The sequence below is a fragment of the Phaethon aethereus genome, assembly GCF_964289735.1.
Source record: "Phaethon aethereus genome assembly, chromosome: 2".
Classification (NCBI taxonomy): domain Eukaryota; kingdom Metazoa; phylum Chordata; class Aves; order Phaethontiformes; family Phaethontidae; genus Phaethon; species Phaethon aethereus.
The window spans coordinates 25,422,354-25,447,265 of NC_138582.1; the positions used below are offsets into that span (position 1 = coordinate 25,422,354).

General features: G+C 39.5%; 1 protein-coding gene across 1 annotated transcript in view; it reads left to right on the plus strand.

The window, feature by feature from the left end:
- Window positions 1–12,466, plus strand: part of STK3 (serine/threonine kinase 3) — a gene marked incomplete at its 5' end in the record, with an annotated part of 138,508 nt that extends 126,042 nt beyond the window's left edge. The window contains one exon of the mRNA XM_082014798.1: window positions 12,113–12,466. Within this exon, the coding sequence (XP_081870924.1) occupies window positions 12,113–12,271 (159 nt within the window). The 3' untranslated portion in view covers window positions 12,272–12,466. The remainder of the gene's footprint in view (window positions 1–12,112) is intronic.
- Between the last annotated feature and the right edge of the window lie 12,446 nt (window positions 12,467–24,912).

Consider the following 24,912-nt stretch of genomic DNA (forward strand, 5'->3'; position numbering starts at 1 on the left):
ACTTCTTTGTCACCAGTAGAATCTACCCAGAAAATAATTTGATTTTCCAAATGAAAATATATCTCTTTCGAGTGGAAAGGAGAGAAGAGACCAGTGCTGGGGACTCTTTAAATTATTGCATTTCTGCGGCTTTTAGGATTTGTTGCTATGTTAATACCAGGTTCTAAACTATTTGATATGGTGCTGTTCTCTGCTTGTGACAGAATGTAAACATTAGAAACATACGATTTCCCCACACCCCGCATCCTGCTGCCACATAAGGTGAATTTCATTAGCATATGCTATGTATTTATATGTCTTTCTGAGAGTAGTTTTTCTTCACCAGTAAATCCTAATGCCTGTATCTAAACATGCAATAACTGGATCAAGAAGTAATCCATGTACGTTGCTAAATTCATATTTAATATAGAAAATCCAGGACACATATGCAATCTTTTTGACACTAAACCTATGTTTCCCTGCATTTTTTTGTGCTCATGCATATGCATTAGATCTGTTGATGATGAGGGAGTTGTTTGCACACTCTCTATTCTTACAGATTCTGAACAGTGACACTTAATATGTGACCAGTCCCATTAATTTGTACTTTGTTTCTCTTCAATGTTACATCTTTGAATGCAGGATACCATTCAAACTGAGAAATAGGTGTTCTGTAAGCAGAAACCCCAGTGATGTATTCTAAATAAATTGCAAGAGCATTTAATAACCTTAACGTTTATATTTTTGTCTTTATTTTGGAAAAGCACTACTCTGAAGGTGGTCAAAGCAATTAAACTGCTTTTACAAGATACTGTAAATTGAAATAAAATTTTATTTGGCTTTTAATTATTTCTGAAAGTGCAGTTGTGAAATACATGATTTTCTCTGAAGATGAGTCTGTGAGCTGTGTAGCAGTTGACTGTGTTGAGCACAGATTCTGTTTTACTACTGACACCTTGCATTTGAGGAATGCTTTTGTCTGGCTCACATTGTCCTTATCCTTTTTATATGGTCTAGGAATGTGCTGGATGGATTGTTTGGCATGAGTTGGAGCTGATGGGAGCTCTCATTATTTCCTGCCCTGGTAGGGTTGGAAATAATATAGATGAGGCCCTTGGTTCTACTTCAGTTTCCAAATCATGAATACTAAATCAATTTTAAAACCTAGATTAAATTCCCAACAGTGTTTTTCTGGAGACGGATTTAGATTTGAAGTTACAGACAATGATGTGTAGCATTTTCATTGTCGATACACTATGCAGTGAATGAGATTTTGTAATTATTTTCCTTTTCTTTATGGGGTTTAAGTCTAGAAAATGGGAGCATAATTGAAACCTAGATAATGACTTAAGAGTTGAATTGGAGAACCAGCAGAGAGGCCAGCAAAATTCTACTGAGACTTGGGTCACATCATAAGGATTTCTAGAGCTCGTACCGTTCCCTAGTTGTGGACTACACTGTTGACATAGTTTATTCCAGAGATGCAGAAGTGGAATAGTGAGCACTATAAATTGAGACTGGGATTAATGAACTGTGTTGGCACAAAAGCTTGCACAGTACCTGTTTGCATTGAGTAATAAATCACAACTGTATCTGCAGATTGTATTCTGAAAAACCTCATTAAACAAACTGGTGTTCTTCTGTACTCTGGGACAAAGCAAACAGATCAAATGCTGTAGACCTTTCTAGGGGATAATACCGTGAAGGTAAGAAAGAACTATGCTAATTTTTTGCTTGATCACATTAATGTTAGAGTCATAGACATAATATTTGATAATAAAATACTTCTTTGGCAAATGATATTGGCAGTTCCAGACTCAGCAAGTGAATGTGCCACTGAATCATTGAATCTTGTTCAATGAATAAATGGAGTTTCTAAACTAATACCGAGTGAGCATCACACTTTTCACAGGGTGGATTGTGTTTTAGAGAATAGAATTAGATTATGGTTAAGTGTACTGTACAGTGTTGAGGGAACCTGGATTTCTTGTTCATTAAGATGAGAGTGGTCTGTTTTTTTAATTTAGTATTGCTTTTATCTGTATGTTGGTACACGGGCTTCTTGATTCATGAGTTTTAACATGAATGATTATCAATGATGATCTCATTCCTTATTTTCCTACTTTCAGGATATTTCTTAGTATATTACTTGTAGTAAGAATAGTCTACTTCATGTCTGTAAAGGAAAATATATTGTATATCATTTAAAAGCTGTAGCTAAGTGGTGCTATTTGATAGATTATACATTACTGTATTTGTTAACTTATTTTAGATCTAATTTGGTCTGGATTAGAAGCAAGACAGTAGCTGTCTAAAAGATTTAGACCATCGTAAAGTGGATTTCATCAGGTTGATTAAAGGTTATTTGATAGTCAGTGTTTTTTTAAGCTGTGTTTCACAAACGTGGAGCTTGTGCATTTTGACAAAAGAAAAACTAAATCTACTTTAATGAACCAGCTGAAACTCTGCAGTATCTGATTGCTATGATTTGTAGGTAAGACTTCAATAGAAGGCAGCATTAGGAAGAGTTAATAAGCTATTGTTTAAGGTGTTAAGATATTTTTTAAAAAATCTGCTCAGTTCTTGAGCACAATAAAAAAGTTTCCCAAACAATTTTAATCAGTTTTCATAACATCAGAGTTGTCATAAGCAAATGAAATCTCCAGTCCCTGTGGCTGGTGAGCTGCTGAATGCGATGCAGGAGTGGAACAGTACCCTTCTGTTGTCCAGGGACTCCGGGGCCGAACTGCTGCTATTTGGAACCCAAATCTTTTAGCAAGCTAAGTTCTTTCAGTGCTTAGGAAAACTGGGAACCACATCCAACTAAATAAGTAGTCAGTCAGTTTTGTGGGGGGAAAGAAGGTTTAAAAAAAAAAAAATCATTGAGGAAGAAATAAAGAAAATTTGAAGAACTCCAAGCTGAGACAAAGCCAGCAGTGCTTCTGTTTAATCTTTAAAGTTGTATGGAAAATGGAACTTGGTGCTGTCTAGGAAAGATGCCGGTAGCCTTTGGCTGGGGGATTGCTTCTCCCTTCCCAGATCACTGCAGGTCTCTCTGTGCGGCATCCACATGCTGTGTGTTGGTCCTTAAGCTCGCGTAGGCTTGGCTGTCATCCTCCTCCTGATCCCTCTCCCAAGGTGGTAACCCGCGTGCCTTTCCTGGGGCAGGGATCTCCTCTTCTCCCTTCTGTGACTAACAGCTCAGTTAAATCTCTCTGCTTAGTCCTGGCTTTGTTCAGTCGCTGCATCCAGATTCTGCTCTTTCTGATGTTTTGCAGGCCTCTCTCAACTGATGTCTCAGTTTTACTGTCTTGTTGCTGTCTTTGCTGTATTTTCTTCCTTCTTGAGGTATTAAGAAACTTGGCATTTGTTGCCTATAAATTACCTTAAGTTTCAGGGCTATAGGATTTTTCTGTTCATCTTGTACCAAAAGTGGCTGAAACTCATCCTCTCTTGTACGTGACTACCAGAATGCTTTCTGCATGAAATGAAACCCAGCAAACAGTATGTCTATCATTTTTCCATTTATTAAAGATGATGTGTTATTTTCCTAGATCCTTTCTGAATTGGCTGTTTTAAACTGAACTGAATTTTCTTCCTCATAAAGAATGTAACTAAGTCAAGGTTGCCCAGCAAATAAGATATAACTTTGTGTGTGCATTTTGGGTTGGGGGAGTGCATGTCTCCTCCAACAGACTTTTCCTGTTAGGAAAATTTAGTTTTGCTGTATCCGTTTTTATTTTAGTTTTCAGTATCAACATTTTGTACTTCTGAGAAACTTGAGATTCACTTGTAGTGTCCTTCACTAAGACACTGAGGTTTGAGGTTTAAAATTCTTCTAGGGTCTTCTGTTGCTCTTCAGGTTGAACACTTTTCTGGGTCTGGTTTTAACTTCAAGTTTATCTCTGTGCATGCATGTATCTTGTTGTGTCGTAACACAACGTGTTATTCAATGTTATTCATAATGTTATTCAATGAGCTTCCATTTTTTAAAATAATTCCATTTTTAAAATAATCTTAAATGGAACTATTGAAGAAAAATAGCTTTAAATGATATCATTATGTATTTCACATATTTGTATATTTTAATACAGCTTTCTCTATAAACTCAGGACTTCTATTTCATGTTACTTATGTCTTCACTTTTCAATATAAATTTTAATTTACAAAATATTTTAGCAAAACTGGGAACATCTTTCTCATTTTATCTCTAGGATATTTGAGGGTCTTAACTGAATGGTTTTATTTCGTAAAATGTCTCTCATCCCAAATAGTTTATCTCTGTGTTCTTAATACAGCTTGCATTTACATGTAGATTAGCAGAATTTTGTAAAAATGTAATACTGTTATTTTCTGAGCATTTTAAAAATGATCCTTTCATGGCAGGATCAGATGTCAAGGCATCAGTGCCTTAACTTGAGAAAACTTTTGAATATGAAGGTTACATTTGGGTTTATATACAGTTTGCTGAAATCTGATACAGTGAACTGCAGGGCACTGTAATGTACCTGCTGGTAGCTGAGCTCATTATGAAGGACAACTAGAAGCACTTGCCCTGGAGAACTACAGATTAATAGAGATAGAATTCTGACTTTTTGATACTAATCAGTACACTAAGGGCTCTAGCTAAAGAGTTCCTTTTAATTGTAAAGCTTTATCTCTTTGTTTGGTAGTATTTGAAAAGGTATTTTAGGGTCTTTTGTTTGTTTTTACCCCCCCCCCCCCAAAGCAGAAAGGACTGGAGGGGAAATCCTGTATATTTTTAGATCAGGTGTGGCAGCTGCTTTGCTGTCGGCACTGTGTGGGTATATTTGCAATCAAGTTTAAATAGCATGGTGAATATCCAGATGGAGTGTTTTTCCTAAGCTTTAGATTATTTACTCTGTTGGGAGCTCCAGTAAACATTTATAGTATTCTTCAGGGCTAACTGTACCATTAAGCTTGACATGCCTGGTATAGAAAATCACAGTATATAAAAAGCCACCAAGATCTTCTGTAAGGCATTTCAGGCTGTGAATTTTTGCCTGTGATACTCTAAAAGTAATTTTTTAAAATGTCTGTGATGGATGATGCAATTCTGAAGAGAAGGTGATAGCAAATTGAAGTGTCGTGCTTCAGTAGACTCAATTGTAAACGTGTAATGTAACAATACACTCTGTAAATGACATAAGAAAGAGGGAATGGTAGGATTTTCTTCCTTCTGTACACTTTAAAAATTAAATTTATTTATTAAACTTATTATCTATCAGATACTAAAGATTTGCTCTCAGAAGTGCTTATTAATGTAGGTTTGCTAGCTGCCAGGTTTTTGAGATCTGTTGCTTGCATTTTATTTCCCCGTGTTCAGATTCTTCTATCTTGTTTTATTTATTTTAGTGAAAATTATATACCTCGCAACTACATAAACATCAGCTGCTATGGTAGGTAAAAACAATGTAAATGATATTTGAACTGCTTAGGATATGATAAAGCATTAACACACACTACATGACTGGTTTTGTCAGGAACTGGGTAAAATTGCAGCAGGCAAAAGTTAGCATTGTTCCTAATTTTACATTGCATTTCACGATGATCTGTGCTTTTCCTTAGACTTCAGTTCCTGTAGTCAAGATTGCTCATTAACATTTTTGGCTACTAGAATTTTTTTTCCTGAACTTTTTAGCATTTCTAATTGCAGGAATGTTTAGATTCTAGCTGCCTCCTCATGACTCAGAAATGAAAAGGCAAATAAAAAGACACCTTCCTCCTCCTAAAAACCTCTTATTTTAGGAATCTAATTTTTAAGGGTAATTTAATGAAGATGAAGGACACAGCTCATGATTTCTGAAGGATTGGCAGTACTTAATGTGCTCAAAGGAGAGCCCTGGGCAGTATTCAGCAAAGTTATACAAGTGATAGTATGCATTAATGCTGTGGAAAACTCTTTTTTCCCCTTGGTGGTTTGCTATTGAAATGTAACTTCGTATGAAGCTAAGAAAAACCTTCTAGAGATGAAAAATGTTGATGGGAGATTTAGCTTTGTGTTAAGATTATGTACAGTTTTAACATTCGAGCAGAGAGAATTCTACTAGTGAAAATATGAATTAGTCACGGGACATTTATATACAATCTTACCTCTAAAAAGGCCTTTAAAAATGACATGAAGTTGCCCATCTTTAATTTTCTCTTAGTGCTATGTGCTTATTTTACCCCCCAAAATGTTTAAACTGCAGTCCTGCAGAATTAACTCTGGCTTTTGAAAGTTAGGTTGTCAGTCCTTGTCTCTCATAAATCATCAAAAATAATGACAGTAAATGAACTCCATGTTTTGTGTTTTGCAACAAGGAGACTTGCTCTTCAGGCATCCTGAAATAAATGCTCTCACTCCATCCGCCGTCCAAGTTTGTTTTCTTGTGACTGATTTGCCACTGTAGTGACAGCAGGGGTGAGGATGGCAGCAAGTCAGAGCTCTGATGTGTGGCCAGTCGGTGTCTGAGACAGTTCGTCGCCTGACGCTGCTTCTACGAGGTCAGCGTGATTTGCTGTACAGGCAAACGTAGAGCAGTTCTCCCTCCGCTGCAGCACAGGAGCAGCTGAACAGACGACAGTAACCGTGGAGTATTTCCTTGCAGACAAGCATGAGGTGACTACTACGTAAATGAGATCCACAGAGTTTGGGTGTGAATTCACAGAAGAGAAAAATTGGTCAAAAAGGCCCACCTTGTACCTTTTGGATCCTGAGTCAAATCTGACTTTTTATATGGGTAAAAAAAGAGTTTGAAGTCATCAGTGGAGCTCATTCCATTAAAGGAAAAGAAAACTCTGCTCAGCAGAGGGAAGGGAACAGCTGGAAAGAAAAAATTTCTCTTACCTGAGGCCACTAACAAGACAAAACAATCCAAGGCATGCACTGGTTAAATCTTAGAAAGTGCTATAGGCAACCCACTTTTGCAATTGCCATAGAAAATTATATTGTTGTTAGCCATTCTGTTGATAGTTCATATTGTAGGAATTACTAGCAGATGGGAAAATAGGTGACTCAGAATACAGTATTAACAATCCATATTTTTTTAATCAAAGGCCTCTAATAAGGCACGTTGCATCTGTAAGATTCATTTAAGCAGTTGCTAGGAAGAATTTGTTTTTTTCAAGTAAACACAACAAACTTGATACAGATTATTTTTTTGATTGAATATCTATTTTCTTAACAATTTAAACCCTGAAAATGCATTTGCTTGTTTTTGTTGCACCAGCTTAATGGCAGTATTCCATAATTTAGTTTGATAGACTGGAGGTTTGCAATGGTAACTCATGCATTATGGAATTACTAATGAAATCTAATTTTATCATATTGAAAACATGACAGGCTTAGAGCTTTTATTTACCTCTGTCAGAGGTGGATTAAGATTATAGTGTGCTACATCCACCAAAGCTTTGGCTTTCACCCCCTGAAAAGTTTGGATGGCTACGGATATGTGCTGGCCAAGTGCGGCTAATGAGTTCCAGACTCTTTGCCAGACCCCTTCGCCTAAATCCATGGACCACAAGCACCCCTGAGTATCTCAGTATGGTGTGGGTGCTCCTGCAGGCAGAAGTAGTATTGACTGCAAGTAGTTACTCTTTGGTTTGCTGAAAATACTGATCCAAAAAAAGCTGTTCCATCTGGGATGCAAGAAGTTAGACTGAAAGACCAAAAAAGTAAAAATTGTTGCACTTTCCTTGCTGAAGTTTGGTTCTGGGAGATGACTGCATCAGTATGTGAGGAAAGAATTCCTCGTGTGTCACTGTTCAAAGACAGGTAAAAGAAAGCAGTCGACCTGAAACCAGAGTAGGGATGTTTTCTGCATAGGAAATATTCTTCCGATCAAATGCTAAACTGCACTGTATTTGACCAACCTTGCATGATAACACTGGATTATTTTTTTTTCCCCTTCAGCTATAGAACTTAATTACTACTTTTTAAAACCCCAAATTGATTAGCAATGGTTCCTGCCACCTTTACACAAGGGAAGGGCGTCTGCCTCTGGAGCGCTTGTAGCTCTGACTTGTGCTTGGATTGCAACTGGATCCCTTTGTGCTGGAGCTGCCCCAACTTTGGGATTTTTACTATATCCCAGCTGAATGAGGATGGTCACATTAAGAAAAGCTTGCTAATGATTCTTAATCTATTCTGCTGCTTTTTAAAGTCTACATGTAGCCTTTCTTGGAAAAGTCTCTAACCCTATTACGAGTAAGTTGAAAAATGAGCCAGGAGGTGGTAAGTGATTGGTGTCCCATTCGCTAAAGTTTGAGATAAGGTACACCAGGTTTCCAGACTTACCGATCTCTTAAGCCTGTGGCTGAGTTGCCTTTTCTGAAGGTTATAACTGAAAATTATAGTTCAGTTAAAAGGTTAGTTACGCTTTGATTCTGTGCTGGTTGTCCCGGCTCAGGTTGGTGCTGCTGAAAGGATCATCTGCCACTGGAAACTTGGCTTGACGGAACTCCTTTCTGCATGGGTGTCATTCTTCCACCAGGATTCCCCCCTGCGTCAGGGAGAGGAGAAGGCAGAGGCAGGAGCTGCTGGTACTCGGCTTGCCGTGCTGGGAGCTCGCCCCGCAAGGATGACTGATAGCTAGTCTCTTTGTCGGCAAAGTCCATTTCCTTTGCTCTAGCAAAGCCGAGTAGGGAATTTCAGTGGGGCTTCTTTGGGTGCGACTGTCTTGAGAATCCATCAGCTTGTAGAAGAAATTACTCAATGTTATCTGGCTCTGGAGATGGTTTTGTTTTGGTTTTTCCCCTTGTTTCCCTTACACATTGTAACTCTCTAGTGATTAGGTTAACAAATATACCTTTCAGGAGAAAAGGGTTTTTCTGTACACATCCAATTTTTCTGCTGGAAAACTGAGTATGTGTACCCAATTTAAAAGACTGTATGTGTGTGTAAAACAGATGCACGCACTGTCTGAATATTATATGTTATTGCATGTAATTGATAGATTCATGGCATTATAAACTGGAGTTTGGACTGTTGCGTTCCCAAACCCATGGGATTACCTGGTGATAGGAAGGGTCCCAGTGAAGGCAAACACTTTTACCAGAAACTCCATTCACTGCAGATCTCTGTCTTGGAGGTGGCCCATCTTGACAGCAATTGCTGTCTGTTGTGTGGTTTTGGGTGTTTGATCTCCAAAAGGACATGACTGATCCCATTATTTGGAGTGGCAGAAATTGAACTATGTATCATTGTCAGATAGATACTATCCTGATTAGTGAATTGCTACAGTTTACAGCTTTTAAAAAAACTATCAAAAAATAATTTAAAGCCTTTTTTAATTCCTGTAGCTTGCACAGCTGAATGCTCTCCTTTCCCATTAATGCTGGTAGCCCTAATAGTTGCAACAACAAACTATGTAGGAAATTAGTTATGGCAGTTTAAATTGTAAACTGGTTGCAAGTGTAAGTAAATGAGTGCTGAGCTCTATCGCTTTAAGAATTTGAATGGAAATATTCATCATGCAGGGAAATAAATTACATAGGAATAATTAAATGTCTTGTTTGAGTTTTTTCTGCACATCTCATTTGATATATTTGCTGTTGTATTCAGTGTTTGGACTTTTGCAGGCTTTCACGGTTCACAAGGTAATATCTATAGCACAGGCAGAAGTAAAGAAAAATTATATTTACCAAGGAAACATACACATATCCTAGGCTCAGTCTGATTGAGTGGTTTTTGCATCTGTTATGAGACAGATGAGAGCTTCGTAACTCTGTTTTCAGTTTCTTAATGTCCCTGTTTTCTGTCATTTACTTCCTTTGAACGTCCCGAGCATCAGCCATTCATACAGATGAGTGCTGTGGCTCTCTGGGTCCCCTGGGTGACATGGCTGAGATCATTCTGAAAGATTCTTATTCTCTGGATTTGAAAATTAATTCTCTTTATATTTTAATTTCCATCCCAGCTGTCTGTGATCTTTAAAGAATATTTAATTCTGTTTGCTGGCTCTGTTTCTTGATTGAAATTTAAATAAAAGCTCACCCATGACATTCTTCTTGGGCAATTTATTAAAAAAATGTTTTTCAGTGCAGAATAATTATGTGATTGCATCAGTTGGAGTCTATTGTGTGCAGTTTAAGCCTGATGTCTACAGTGATGACTGAGAGGGAATAAATGGCTGCCCAGGCTGGCCCAGGGCAGGTAGGAGACTTCATCAGTGGCAGTTCTCACAAAACACTCGCACACAAGATTATTCACAGTCCGTTTGCTGGTCCACAGAGCCCCAGATATGTTTCTCCTTTCACACATGCTAAAAGCCATGGTTTTACTTCTCCTCTCATCTGTGCTGCATTGGGGTCAGTTAAACAGGAGAATCCTCACTGTTGTGTCTTCTCATTATACTGCAAACCTCTGACACTTCACTCCTCTGACAGAATATCTTCACTAAAAAGTGTCTGTCTCATGCCAGTTACATTTACCAATGGGCTAAAAATGAAAGAGAATGGTGTTTTTTTAAAATCTTTATCTGAAAGTGGAAAGGTGTCTGCAAAGGTCTTGGTGTCTGAGGAATTTATGACTCCCTTCCCCAATCCTTTCTTGCATATATCAAATGGGAGAAATACAGTATACTAGATGATATTTAATGCCTTGGGAAGCAACTGTCCCTCCTAAGAAATGAAAGGTGACATTTGTCCTTGGGAGAGACAGACATTGCTGATGAGCTACTGAGTGCATCTGAGGTCTCTGAAGCTCATACAGGTCTAAAGATCTTTGGTCCTGGAAGATATTTTGACATCTGAGGTTTAATTCTCATCTTCATTAGGAATCCTATGGTTGAAATCACGTTACATGAAAACGTACATCTTTTTACATATGCTCTTCTATGAATTTCTGGTCTGCACTTCCTGCTGATTAAGACTTTAAGTTATTTGTTTACTATGTACAACATAGTCTATTAGGAGAAGTTATAATGCTGGGGTTTGGACTGTATGTAGCAATATGTGTTGCTAATTTATATGCCTCGGGTGCTGATAAAAATAAAGATCAGAAGTAGTATTTCATTCCTCAGGGAAAACAGATCAGACTCCGTTGATGGAAGACTGCCCTAGATTCATGAATGAAGTATTGACTCATTAGCAGGTTGATTCAGAAAATGTTTTCTTCCCCCCCCCCAAGTTAGGTGGTGTGCTTGTTTGCAATGTCAGAATGTTTGCAAACAAAACAGAGATTATCCCTTTCCTAGGATGAAATTATTTGTGCTGTTTGAAATTTGTTGATATTTTTCACGCTCGGTGAAGAGTAATTGGCACATAGGCAATTCTGACAAGAGAAATGCAGAGAGGCAGTAGACTTCATCAGGAGGAAAATACATAGGCCAGCCAAAGGAACATATTCCAAATGTAGATCCTTCCCTGCAATAGCAGGTGGGGCAATAGTGCCCAACGTGCCCCAGTACCTGACAAGACTCCAACCTTCCTTTGCAGCAGCCAGCAAACCAGCGAAGCGAGTTACTTCGTTTATGACCCATCACTTTTAATGGATGAAATGTTATGAACTTTTTAACATTGTTAGAAAATCTTTTTAGAAAGAAAAAAGCTTGGTCAAAGGTAACTCCCTCCCATGAATTCAGGAGATTATTTCATGTATTATTTAAACACTCTGTTAGTGATTTGCTTTGGCTAGTTCTGGCAGCAATCTGTTGAGGAAGACAGGTGCCTTGTCATTCTTGTCAGAAAGTACCTCTAAGTATCTGTCAGACTATTACTTATAGCAGTTGTCTATTTTTCAGGCTTCTGTAAGAGACTGAAGTTCAATAAGAAGTATTTGATTAAAAAATGTAACTTGTGTACTGTGGCATGCTTTTTTCAGCCTAATGAGTTAAACCCCAGACCTGTATTTATTTACAATCTATTTGCAAGGTTTGCAAAGTGATTTTTTTTTTTTTTTTTAATTAAATGTACTTTGTGTGTTTGTGTTTTCATATGCTGTTAAATTATTTACTGTGGAGCATACTAAGGCTTTTGGTTATATAAACAGTTAAATATGTGTAAACATACACTCAAAGTGTGTAAAAACACTACAACTGTAAATTAAAGGATTATGAAAGGTGGTGGCTTTCATTTTTGTTGGAAAGGGGTTTTAATCTTTTTTTGTGGTTTTTGTTTGTTTGTTTTACAGTTAAAGAATCTGAGTTTAGAAGAATTGCAGATGCGATTAAAGGCTTTGGACCCTATGATGGAACGAGAAATTGAGGAGCTTCGTCAGAGGTACACTGCAAAGAGGCAACCTATCCTAGATGCGATGGATGCAAAGAAACGGAGGCAACAAAATTTCTGAGTTTGTTTTATTTTCAGAGATAATGCTATGAGTCAGTGTGGACACTGGTAACTTTGTAAGTCTGAAGGAATTCGATTATGAGAGTTTTCCAAAACCCAATCTTCTGAATTTTCCTTCACAAGCAATGACAATTGGAGCAGTGAAAGAACATACATATGGTGTTCTGCAAAGGCAGCGAAACACATTACCACTTGTTTGTATTTTCAAATATTTAATGTAACAGAAGTTTAATCTGTTACTTCCCAATCTTTTTCAGGTGTAGAGTGGTAACTTGGTGTTGTACGTTAGGAGATGTGTTTTGGAACGCCTGGAACTATTTCTTGATTGTGCAACACTACAGAGCCTTATGTTGCAATATATTTTCCTCCCACTTAGTAGCATATTTATTATGTAATCTTTGATTATCCTATTTATTTTATGCCTGTTTTCTTTTTTATTAGGAAGCATGAGGATAATACTGTGGAGAGCAGAGCCAGATTAGATAAAATTGTTATTGTAGTATAATGAAAAGAAGCTCACTACTGTATTATCTTTTAAACTCCAATTTCAGCAAGCATCCCAATTCAGGACAGCACTTGAGCATGTATCCAGCCCATTCATATCAGTACGATTTAAGCATAAAGTAAGTAATAGGCACATGTTTTTCTGCTCTCCTGGATCAGGGACTGTGGCTGTAGTTGAGCAATACAGTTGTTACACTACAGAGCATTCTTTTAGAGAGTTTCTGTCATTTTTATGCACACTGAATGATCTCTCTAAACAAGAAAACAAGTGCCTAATAATTTTTGATTTTTCTGTTATTCAGGAGAAGCAATACTTGCAGTCAGTCCTTCAGTGTAAATTTCCAGTTGCTATAGTAATTCTGACCAGTATAAAACTCTATTTTGTGCCATAGTTTTATAATGAAGTAATAGCTACACTTTCTGGATATGTTTTTTGGCTCGTTTAATTTTCTTATCACAGTTTTGAGGGGAGAGGGGAGTTCTTAGTGGTGTGGGTTGGGTTTGGTTTGGTTTCATGTTATAAATACAAAGGGATAGTAATTTAAAAGCCAAAGAAAATAAATTGAAAACTTACATGTAAGTACTGAAAAGAAGCAACATTTTGCAGTCCTTTGAGGGTTTTGTCCTGCAATCACTAAACATTCAAAATTCCTGTAGTCTTCTGTGGTAGATTTTGGGGAATCAGAAATGCAGGACCAAGCTCTTAATATCTTTTTATAAGTTCTTCTGTCTGGTTTATATTGTGGGATATCTAGTAGGTAGAATTTACAACATTGCAAAAAAGATTTTGGACTTAGCAGAAAATGTGATCCACTTTCTGAACAATCTACTGTGTTCTCTGTTGATATCTTTACTATTGTTGCCTTTTGTGTCAATAACTTTACTGTGATAGTCATACGTCTTTAAACAATACAGCTGAAAAGATCTTTACATTCAACCTGCAGCTGTTAAACTTTTAATGGTGACTATTGTATGGGCATCTTCTGTTAAATGTTTTCTGGAAGTTAGTAATCATCTCATACCTCTTAACATTTACTGTCAGCATACGTGGACCATTTAGATGGAACAGTGCAGATTTTGGAAACGGTGCATTATAATCATAAAGCTTATGCAAAAGGAAAACAAAAGTATTTACAAGATCAGCATACTACAGCTGCGCTGGGACCAGTACTTGGGTTTGAGCTGTGTACAGCCATTGTTGTCATTGTTGTTCCATGTGTGTGTTTGCGTGCACGCCACACTCTTAACATGTAAACCCTAGAGTCAAATACATTTTAATTGTGATTGTTAGAACATCCTTACCCTCAACTCTCTTCATATTTCTTAAAGTAATGACCATCCCTTATGAAAAATCAAGAACACAGAAGATCCATAAAAATTACTTTAGGCAAGCTAAAATGCACCTGGGTAGTTTTACGCCTCTTATTTATACAATGAAATGATGTGATGTAAAAAATGGTGTAATCATCACGGTGTCATTAGGTTACAATCATAATGCAGCAAAAAATAACAGCACCAACCTGCCCCTATTAATATGGTTCTTATTTATTTAAAATTAATTTCTAATTCTTGAACTTTCTGTTCTCAAAAACTCAAAGGAGTGTGTGCATGCATATGTTTGTGTAGGTATACATACATATATGCACATATCTGTGCATATAAGAAAAAATATAAAACAGATCTAAACCATCAGGAGAGAAACCCAGCTTGCCTTTTCTTGGTGTGCCTTTTAAGCAAAATGTCACTGTCTAGACATTCTTGCTTGCATCATTAGCAGCTTTCTTCTCCCTGACTCTCTTAAACTTTTCCCACCAAAAAGAAGACTTTAATTTTGAATAATATGGCTTTACAGTGTAATAGCCGTTGTAATAAAATTATCATAATTTTCATATTTTGCATATTCTGAAAACTTCAGTAATGCAGTGCTCTAAATATGAATTGCCTGTCCAGAGGGACGCCAGTAAAAGGCCATTTTAGACTACAGTTGTTGCAGTCTGACATCTAAAAGGTATCAGAAGATAAAGGACATCCTTTCTTCACTCCTGATCTGTCTGCCTAGAAACATTCCAACAAATTTTGTGCACATGCCTGCACACAGGTATGGATTATACATGCAGGAGAAAAATTTGAATGCCATGAAATAAAATGGGTGAAAAATAGCTTCTGATATCCTGTAAACTGGGTAGATATGGGATGTTTGTGACCAAAGAATACTTTTACCAACTGACATGAAATTAGCAATGTTGCCCTTCTGATATGGTGCATGCTGCAGTCAGTGTAGTGAAGTCTTTGGCTTCAGAAGCCTATATATTGGGCTCTAAATTACGTGCAAGCGTAACCTATAGAAATAGGTTTTATATTGGGAGATGGATACAACTTATTTTTTCTTTCTTCTGTTTATATCAATCAATCAAATCATCCATGTTGATGACTTCACATCTCTACTGGAAGATGAGCATCTCTGTAAAGGAAAGCCAATAGTACAATAAATGAGACATTTTAAAAGCAAGCCTTGCAGGAAATCTGGTAGAACTACTGACAAGTTAACCTTCAGTAAAATTTTAATCAAGCAATTTCTTGTTTGCTTCTGACTTGTATGTTTAGGTTTAGTAAGTTAAAAAAAAAAAAATTGAAAAATCATTACTTATTACTAAAGGTTTGTAATAAAAGCTAATTTTTCATGTATAATTGTCGTCTTGTTGTTCATTCTAACTGAAGCTAAATTATATTAATAGTAACCATTAATGTTCATTTCCATAGTCATCTCTCATGCTTTTATTTCCTTTCTATAATACTGTGAGCCCAGCTGTGAGTGCAGAAAACCATATCTATCGAAGTCAGCCTGGAAAGGATTTATCCAGCTCAAGACATTGCTGCAAGCTCTAAAAGTTTGAGGATCTCAATGGAAGAGTATCAGCCCAGTCTAAGGACAGAAATCCTCAATACTTTGTGGAAGTCCCTCTCTGCAATCTAAGGTTGCTAAAGGCCTGATCCTGAGAGAGCTGAGCACCACCCCAATACACTGAAAGTCTTCATAGACATCCTTTACTTGGAGGTACTAGCAAACATTAGCAGCTTTAGGTGCTCCTTTGATTTTCTGGGAGGTAATAGACAGGTGATGGATAGGCTTAACTAGGAAAAGCGAATACATTTAATTATTTTCTGATTTTTTAAAAAATTATTACCTAAGAATTTGCCCACAAAGACACTTTAGTAAAAGGGACTCATGAACAAAACTCCTTAGTGAACCAATGTATGTTTGAAGTCACAGAATTCTACTGCTGATCTGAATTAATCTGACAATTAAAGGATATTATAATTATTTACTGTCTCTTTACAGTAAATAATAGCTTACCTGTATTTGCCCAGGTATATTCAGGTGAGAGTGCAGAGTGGCTCAGGCTGCTTCTCTGTCCAGTGTGTTGACCTTCCAAATATAAATACAGCTCACGATGACTGAATCCATGTACGAGTACATGAGATGGCCTTAGTCACCATTAATAGGCTGGTGCTTCCAAGCAGAGTGTGTACTGTACAACTTCTGTAAAGCACTTTGTGTGCACGCTGTTTTATCAATGTGATATGATGAGGGTTACATTTTCTTTTTAAGTGTATACGTGGTTATAAAACTAATTAAAAAGAACTTGTGAGGAAGTCTTTATTTCTTTGCATTCATAAGTATCAAGGGCTCCAGCTTAACTGTGGCATTTCTTTCTGTACTCCCAAAGGCGATGATGGATGTTCTATAATGTCATACAGCTGGCTGGGAAATTGGCTTTGGGTTATTTCTATACCTGGCTGTGGTGCAGCAGTGTTATGCCCACTGTCACCAATGAAAGCCTTGGAGAAGACAAGTCCTGGGTAGCGCATGGTGTTTCTCACCATCGTGTTGTGCCAGGTGAGGTAATGGCTTAATCTTTTGGAGGGAAGGCAAAATTACATCGATGGTTCACTGTGAAGTCATTAGGCTGCACTTGGGGACTTGCCCTGTTAAGTCTGTTTTAAAATACCTTTTCACAAAATGTGTTTCTCCTCTCTGTTTAGTGTATTCATTACACTAGGAAGGGGACTGCCATTTACACAGTGTGCTCTCATCCTTGTTTTGTTTTGTTTTAATTTGTTAGGGTTTTTAAAGAATACTTGAAAATTACCCATGTTTTGCTGCTTCTCTTCCCCCTGCTCAGGAAGATGGCTGTGGGCACTACTTTTAAGAGCATCCCCTGAGCCAAGTATTCTTGGGACATTGTGCACAAAGGCAAATGTTAGCAACAGCTTTTCTTCTCTTCTTCTGTTCAGAGATCACTGAAGTAAAATCTCGGCTGTCCTGTTTTCCCTTCATTTGAAAATATGGAATGTTCAGTTTCTTAACCAAATCTTTCTCTTTCAGAATATTTTAGTCCCAGACAGACTAGATACTAGCTACTTTTTTCCATTGTTTGCTTCACTGATTCCTCAGGATAAAGTCACGCTTAGTTTCACTAGGCCTTAGAGAGCCTTCTAGGTTAGAGAAGAGCTATGTTTGTCACAGAAACAGGAAGAAAGAAATAATTTTAAAAGTATTTCTTTGGGGAGAAAAGAAAAAGCGTATGGCATTTGCATCTGGCCAGGTTGCTTATGTGAGGAAAAGTGTTGGGTGACAAAAGTGAATCAGGTAGTCGCCTATGTAACTTACTGTTCTACATCACTGTTTCACATCTGATTTTCTTCCAATCATGTTTATTGTCTTTTATGTTTGTGCTTTATTTATTCAGTTGCCACTTTTAAAGATAGAAGTTTGAATTTTTTAAAATTTTATAAATGGAAACACACCATAACAGTGTCAAGTAAATAAACATGGGGGGAAAAAAAACCCAAAGTCACTGGAAGGGTGCTGTGTTCTCCTCCTTTCCTCCCCCACTCCTTTCTGGGGCTCATGGAGGGTTTTGACTGCAGATGGTGTTTGTCTCTGCGTGGAGAGACTTTCCGTGCTCTAACCCCGGGCAGACATGGATGGAGGTGGTTTTATCAAGAGGGCTGAATGAGCTGTGCGACGACTCGGGATGTCCTGTAAGCGGTGTGCCCGGCTGGGAACCCCTGTCCCCCTCCCACCCTCCTCCTCCTCTCCCTCCCCTGCTGTAGTGGAGGCATTCAGGCTCCTGCAAAGTGGGAGGAAGCAACACGGAGCACTGGGTACCGCTTTGCCACCGAGAGACGTCGCATGAATCTGGAAGCTGTTGCTCAGCATCACTATGCTCAACCTGGTGCCTGTGGTCTAGGAAGCCTCGCAGGAGCCAGCTCCGTATCTCGGGGACAAGGCTATGCTGTGGTGGCAAATGGCTTTTGATGCAGCTTTGCTTTGCTGGAAGGACTGCAGCATGGCCAGAGCCCCCGATGCAGATGTAGGCATGCCCGCACAAAGGTATTTGAAAATCGCCCTTAACCCTTGGAGAGGAAAAAGTTCCTTGTGTCTGTTTTTGTATTGATGTACAAAGAAATGTTTAGTGGCCCTCAGGAAATAATCTCAGTGGAATGGAAGAGCCGGGGTAAGCGCATCAGCTAATGAAGGCTCTGTGCCCTACGCCAGGATGTTTCTTAGTCCAGTAGCGCGATCCTGGGGCCTCCCGAGTTCTTGCTGTAGGCACTGGGTTTAGCTTCAGTGGAAGTGCTGGTGGGAGCAGGAAGTTTTCATGTGCCTTAGGCAAATAGCCAGAGCTCTCGCCTGGTGCTGGTACTTGTTCAGTGCAAACGGGCCTCTCTCGAGGCCACAGAAAATTCAGAGGGGATAAACTGGGCAGTCGGTGGGGAGCTGCCTGGAGCCAGCCAGCAGGAAAGCATTGGAAGGAATTAAACTAATCTGATTCTGGGCTCAAATGCTGGTTTTCTGTCTGTCACAGTGGGGGAGAACATTAATAGTATTTACTCACGCGCTGCAAGCCCCAGCGACCTTCAAATTTTTTTTCTTTAGGTGTCACAACTTCAGAAATCAAATTTGTAAATATACAGGGCCACATGCTAATGTATCTGGGTGTATTTTTCTCTGCCAAATTAATTAAACCGTCTGTTCTTTACTAAAGACCTGGACTCCTCTCCCTGTGGCTATTTCTTCTGAAGACAGATATTTTATATTACAAAGTCTCTCCCTAGCCAGCTCCCGGGGAGCAGCGCAGCCCTCCCAGCCCTGTTTCTCGCCGCAGGGACGGTATTTGCGGCTGACCGGTATAACCGTCCTTTCGCTGTACACGGGTGTGCGCAGGCAGACACACAAACACACAAACACACACACACACACACACACACACCCCGTTCGTCCTTTCGTCCCTTGGTGCCCCTGAAAGGACGGGTGGGAAGATGGCTGTGGCCCTCAGGTGTTCATAACGCCGCTTTTTCCCCTCTTCAGATCTTCCTGCCGCCGTGCGCTCCCCCCCGGCCTTCCAAAGCCCGCGTGGTTGCTGTTAAGGAAAAACTCACAGCCAATACATCAAAGAGGGAGACCAAAAGCTTTTGGTTTGATTTATCTGACACTAAGCCTTTAGTGTGATGCATCAATTGATATTTCATTTTTATTACAGTACAACGGGGTATACAGGCTTGACAGCAAGAAGTGTGCTTTTGATCTCTCATCGCACGTGAAAACAGGTGTCGTAGTCCAGAGATTATGGAGGCCAGAGATTATTTGAAGAAGGATTAAGCAGTTACCATTTTTCTTAGCAACCGTATCCAAAAGCATAAGATTCTTTTTAAAATGCAGGCCTTATTTCAGGCTGAAGATAAGTCGTATTTTTTTGTCATATACCGGTTTTCCCCACTGAAACTGTGGAAGAAGTCTAGATTTTTTCAAAGTGTTTTGTATTAAAAAGTGCAGGAACAAATCAAACTCTGTACTTATAAATGCAATTAATAAAACAACTTTTTATGAGTTTCCTAAAATCTGGGAAAACTTTTGTTTTGTTTTTCCTGTTAGTTGATCTTTACAGAATAAAGTTCTTGAGACCATCCAGAAAATAATGGGATGACTCGATTAATATTCAACACTGCACTGATTTATATACCCATATAATTGCTTAATCCAAACCCTCTGAAAAGTGAACAGAAGTCTCTATTGCAGTAAGAACTGGTTCAGTATTTTGATAAATACAGCTGAAATATTGCTCTGACGCATTCCCAGAGTCTCTGTCGTCCCGTTAGAAACTCTCAGACAATCAAAAGTAATTTGGTAACCCCCTACACATACGTGCTAGAAAATGTTGATGGACTATATACCTGTTGTATTTTTTCAGCAACTTCTCCTGCTAAGGAAGCACATCCACCACCGATTGCTCAGCTTTTGTAGAAATACATTAGCTTTCCAGGCTATTTATGTCCCACAATGTAATGTGGCTGAAATCGATGGCAATAGCATCGTACTAGATTTGATAAACCTATTTTTCCTAGTTAGTATAATCATAACTCTTTTGTCGACACCCAGATGTTCAAACAGCCCCCAAATATGCAATTATTGGGATAAATAAGGAATTGAGGATTTCTGGGATCACAGAACCAGCCATACGGTATCCACGCGTCCCAACAATTAATGCAAATTTATTCCAAGTGTGGGTATAAGTTTGAAGCCTTTTAAATGTAGTTAACGTTGATTTATTCAACCCATCAACTGACACAATTTTTATCCATCTCATAGCACTTATCTTCAGTTACTGCCTCCACAAAAAGCACGACAGGTCCTATCTCGCAGCTGAAGTAGGAGGAAGACTTATTAGCAAAGTGTTTGACTAATATTTTATTTTGTAGACAGATGCTGAACTGAAGCGTTCAGTTCAGCTCTTTGCTCTAGAACGAGGAACGACAAGTCAGTCGTATTTAAGAAGAGATTACCGCTGCCTTTCTGAGCCGTCTTCCAGCTTCTGTCGTGATCGGTGGGAATGAGCCTGCTCAGGGCTGTACGTGCACCATCCTGCAGACCCAAAACGCTGCTGTGTCCCCTCCTCCCAGCAAGTGACAGAAGCTGCGTGGCCTTACTTGCCTAGTATTTGTTCACTCACCTTGCCCCAAAATACCATAAGGCTGCCCACTGCGTGTTTAGAGCTCCCTGTTGCTGACCTGAGCGAGGGGAGGGTATGCCTAAAACCCCTGGCTGTGCTTAAAAATGTGGGAATTTGAACTTTGGGAAGCTGGCCGTGGATGTTTGGTCCAGACCTCTAAATGAAACGATGGAAGACATGGCTGTCCTGCGCACTTTGTAAGCAAAGAATCTGAACACTCTTCCAGCTGCAGCTTTGCTTTCCATCCAGGTTTATTCTTTTCTGGACTGTATAGGATTAATGTTTTATTTAAAAAGCCCAGAACCCAAGTAGACTAATCTTTCGCTCACCGTGGCTCTTTTCTCACCTTGTCGAGCAGGACGGAGAGATGCATTTTGCTTTTTCAGTTGTGCTCTCTCAGCAAGGAAAACTGCCAGGTATCCCAGATATCTTGTTTCAGGAAACATTAACGGTCCGTCAAAGCATGTAGCCTCTTCCTTCTATATTCCTGGTATGTCTAGACTGACCTCGCTCTGAATCTGAAGGGATTCTTAAGAAAATCAGATGCACCTAGAAACACCTGCCACCTCCCGTTCCCAGCACGACTCCCATCTCCTGGCACGTGAAATGGTTTCGGTGTTTTGAGGCTCCTGCCCAGTGTGAGGAAGCACACGTGTATTTTTGTGTGCTGGTGGATGGGCCAGTGCTGCGTAACGACTCGCATGAAGAGGCGGCCTGTGTGCTCTCCAGCGCTGCCCTGCTAGCACTGGTGAGAGCTCCAGTAGGGCTCCAGTTCATTGTGCTTTGGGGAACACGAGAGCCGGCAGCGGGGCTGTCCTTGCTAACGGAAGTATAAGGAAGGCTCAGCGCAATTTTGCCACCAAAAGCATAAACAAAGGGCTTCTTCCTTTGGGTTTTCAGGGTAGGGATCAAAATATTAAAAAAGGATCATACTAACAGCGACAAAAGGAAGGTGTGCCTTGGTATGGAAAGAAGAAAGACAGACACAACACAGAGAACAGGTTTTTCCCAAAAATAAGCCACTTTTTTGATGTGTTATCTTCCGCCATACTTGGCAGACCTAACATACAGAGGTGCTAGCCCATGATCTGGAGTGCCTAGTCATTGGTACAATACAAATAAATTAGAATTCACCTGGTAATGAAATGGCTGGTCATTAAAGGGGCTATGCTAGGGTGCTGATGTTCAGAACGTTTCCTAGAATCATGGAATCACAGAATCACTAAGGTTGGAAAGGACCTTCAAGATCATCAAGTCCAACCATTAATCCAGTGCCACCGTGTCCCCTAAACCATGTCCTGAAGCGCCACATCCACACGTTTTTTGAACACTTCCAGAGATGGTGACTCCACCACCTCCCTGGGCAGCCTGTTCCAATGCTTGACCACCCTCCCGGTGAAGGAATTTTTCCTAATATCCAATCTAAACCTCCCCTGGTGCAACTTGAGGCCATTTCCTCTCGTTCTGTCACTAGTTACTTGGGAGAAGAGACCAACACCCTTGTCACCACAACCCCCTTGCAGGTAGTTGTAGAGAGCGGTAAGGTCTCCCCTCAGCCTCCTCTTCTCCAGACTGAACAACCCCAGTTCCCTCAGCCGCTCCTCATAGGACTTGTGCTCCAGACCCCTCACCAGCTTCATCACCCTTCTCTGGACACGCTCCAGCACCTCAGCATCCTTCATCCCAAAACTGAACACAGTATTCAAGGTGCGGCCTCACCAGTGCCGAGTAATGGGATGGAATATGAATTTAAAAAATAGCATAGTAATTTAAAAGGACAATTTCCACTGAAAGTTGGTGGGGTTGACATTGCTAAGTCAGGAACTCCAACCACTCATGTTGCTGTGTTACGACCCCAGCACATCACCCCTTCATCATGTGTCATGGGGGCTGCGGGAATAGCCGCGTCAGGATACAGCAAACGGATAGAGAGGCTGAAGCAAGAGGTACAGGACTTAAGACAAGCAGAGCAGCGGCTGCTGGTAAGCAAACCGTGATGTTTGAGTACCACTAATCTTCCAAATGTGATTAAAACTTTTCTTTGAAGGTCGAGTAGTGTAACCAGTGGAATAGTCTGCTCAGAACTACTCAGACTTGTGCACCCCACAGGAGCACCTGTGTGTGTGGTGACCACGAGCAGATGTTGGACCGTGCATCTGAAAGCGGGCAGGTCTCTTAGGGTGCTTTAGATATATAGAAGAAATTGGCAGATTTATAGTAGACTTTGTCCAATCCGTGAAGGACTTGGTCCTGTTTTTTTCTGAACAGGGTTCAGTGAGAAGCAAAGCCCCATTGGTACCCAGAAAGAAAAAAAAGAGTGGGAGGTGCTGATGTTTCTTCTGCGCTTCTGTGAAGTGTTGGATTTGTGCCGCCGCCTCTTAGAGCCAGATGCCTGCATTTATCCAGCTGAGGACTTACATGATTTAGGGTTGTGTGTAAAGGGTGAGGTGATGTCAGGCAAACAAATTTCTGCAGTGTCCAGTGGGAGGTCAGTTTGAGTCTCAACACCTGTGGGGGGATTCTCCATCCTCTGGACTAACAGGAGAAGTAAATACCAGAGCCAGACCTTGGCCAGCAGTGTCATGCTAACTTGGGAAACACCTTCTGGAGTGTTTGGAGGTTACCTCCTCCAGCTGACAACCCATAATTTTATATATGAGAGGTGAAGAGATCCACAATCCTTAACGAGGGTGATGTTCCTTAATAACTTCAACGACTGCTCTGAAGGCACAGACATTACGGCTGTCTCTGAATCAACTGAGCAGAGAACTGTTGTTCTGAATAATGTATTGCCCCTTGTTGCATTGTTAATCCTGTAAATTATTCTCAGGTGGGAAACATAATCTTTTTTTTTTTTGCCTTTTTTACTTTTTTTTAAGGAAAAAGGCAGAATCAGTAAAAGATGCTTCAGAAACTGGATGGGAGTATTCTTCTAGCCCTGCCTAAATAGTGGGCAACTTGAAAGTAAGTTACAGGTCAAATTAATTTCTGGTGTAACTTACTGGGAATCCAGGTGCATAAATTGGGAAAAAAAAAAAAAAAAAAGAATAACACAATGAGAAAAGAATAGTTCTGGCACAACACCTCACCGAGGGATATGAGTGGTGACTGTGGGTTGAATGTTGTTTGAAAGTACCATCAAAGGTAGATTAAAGTCAGGACTATCGGGAGAGGAAATGGATAACTAGCACAGCGAGAGCAGTTACTCCAGGGGTTTTCTGCTGCTTACATGTGCACAGCTGGGGCCTCTAAGGATGGGGCTTGTTTTGGAAGAGATGAAAGGTCATGTCAAGTTGATTTAGCGCCTACAAGTGCTATTGGTATGTTGCTCAGTCCCTCGTCTGTGAGGTAGAGAACAAGGGGCTTGTGCTATTTGCTCAACTGAAAAATGTGGGTTCCCCCCACCACCACCACCAAAGAGCATTTTTAAAAATAGGAATCTAGCCTGATGTGTATGTTTAAAAGAAACCTATTTTCACAATGAGATCCAGGCTTCTCTGATTATAATATATACTCAGAATATCCCGAAACTTAAATCAGTTCTTAATCCCTGGTGAAATATACTTTTTAATGCATTTATTTTCCATTTTGTGGCACAAAGCTGAGTTCTTGAGTGTGTTATACACTACTGGGACAAGAAACGCAGTACAAAGAGCACCAGATACAGTAATTCCCTGCAGTCTCATAAAGTTCTGTACAAAAAGGTACAAATACTGGAGGTATTAAAGTTGGAAAACTAAACGCAAAGTTCTTTGCTTTTAAGTTTGCATTATGAAGTAGCTCATGCTATATATAATATGTGAGGAAAAAACAGTCTGCTTTCAAAATGGATAAAGTAGTCTGCAGGGAAAGAGAGAATTCGCAACTGATGAAAGTAAGTAAATAATAAACCAGGCAATAATACAAAATCTGAACATACATAAAAAGCTTAATCACAATCTATATATAGATTTTACATCTCAGGAAAATAATGTAACATATTGCTTCTCAAGGCAATATCCGACTCTCATAACAGCCTAGATTTGTACTAGAAATCAAGATTCTCTAACAGTTTATTCCTGGCAATAAAGTAAGTTGCCTCATTTGAAATATTACCATAATCCTCATTTGAGCAATTCAAAGC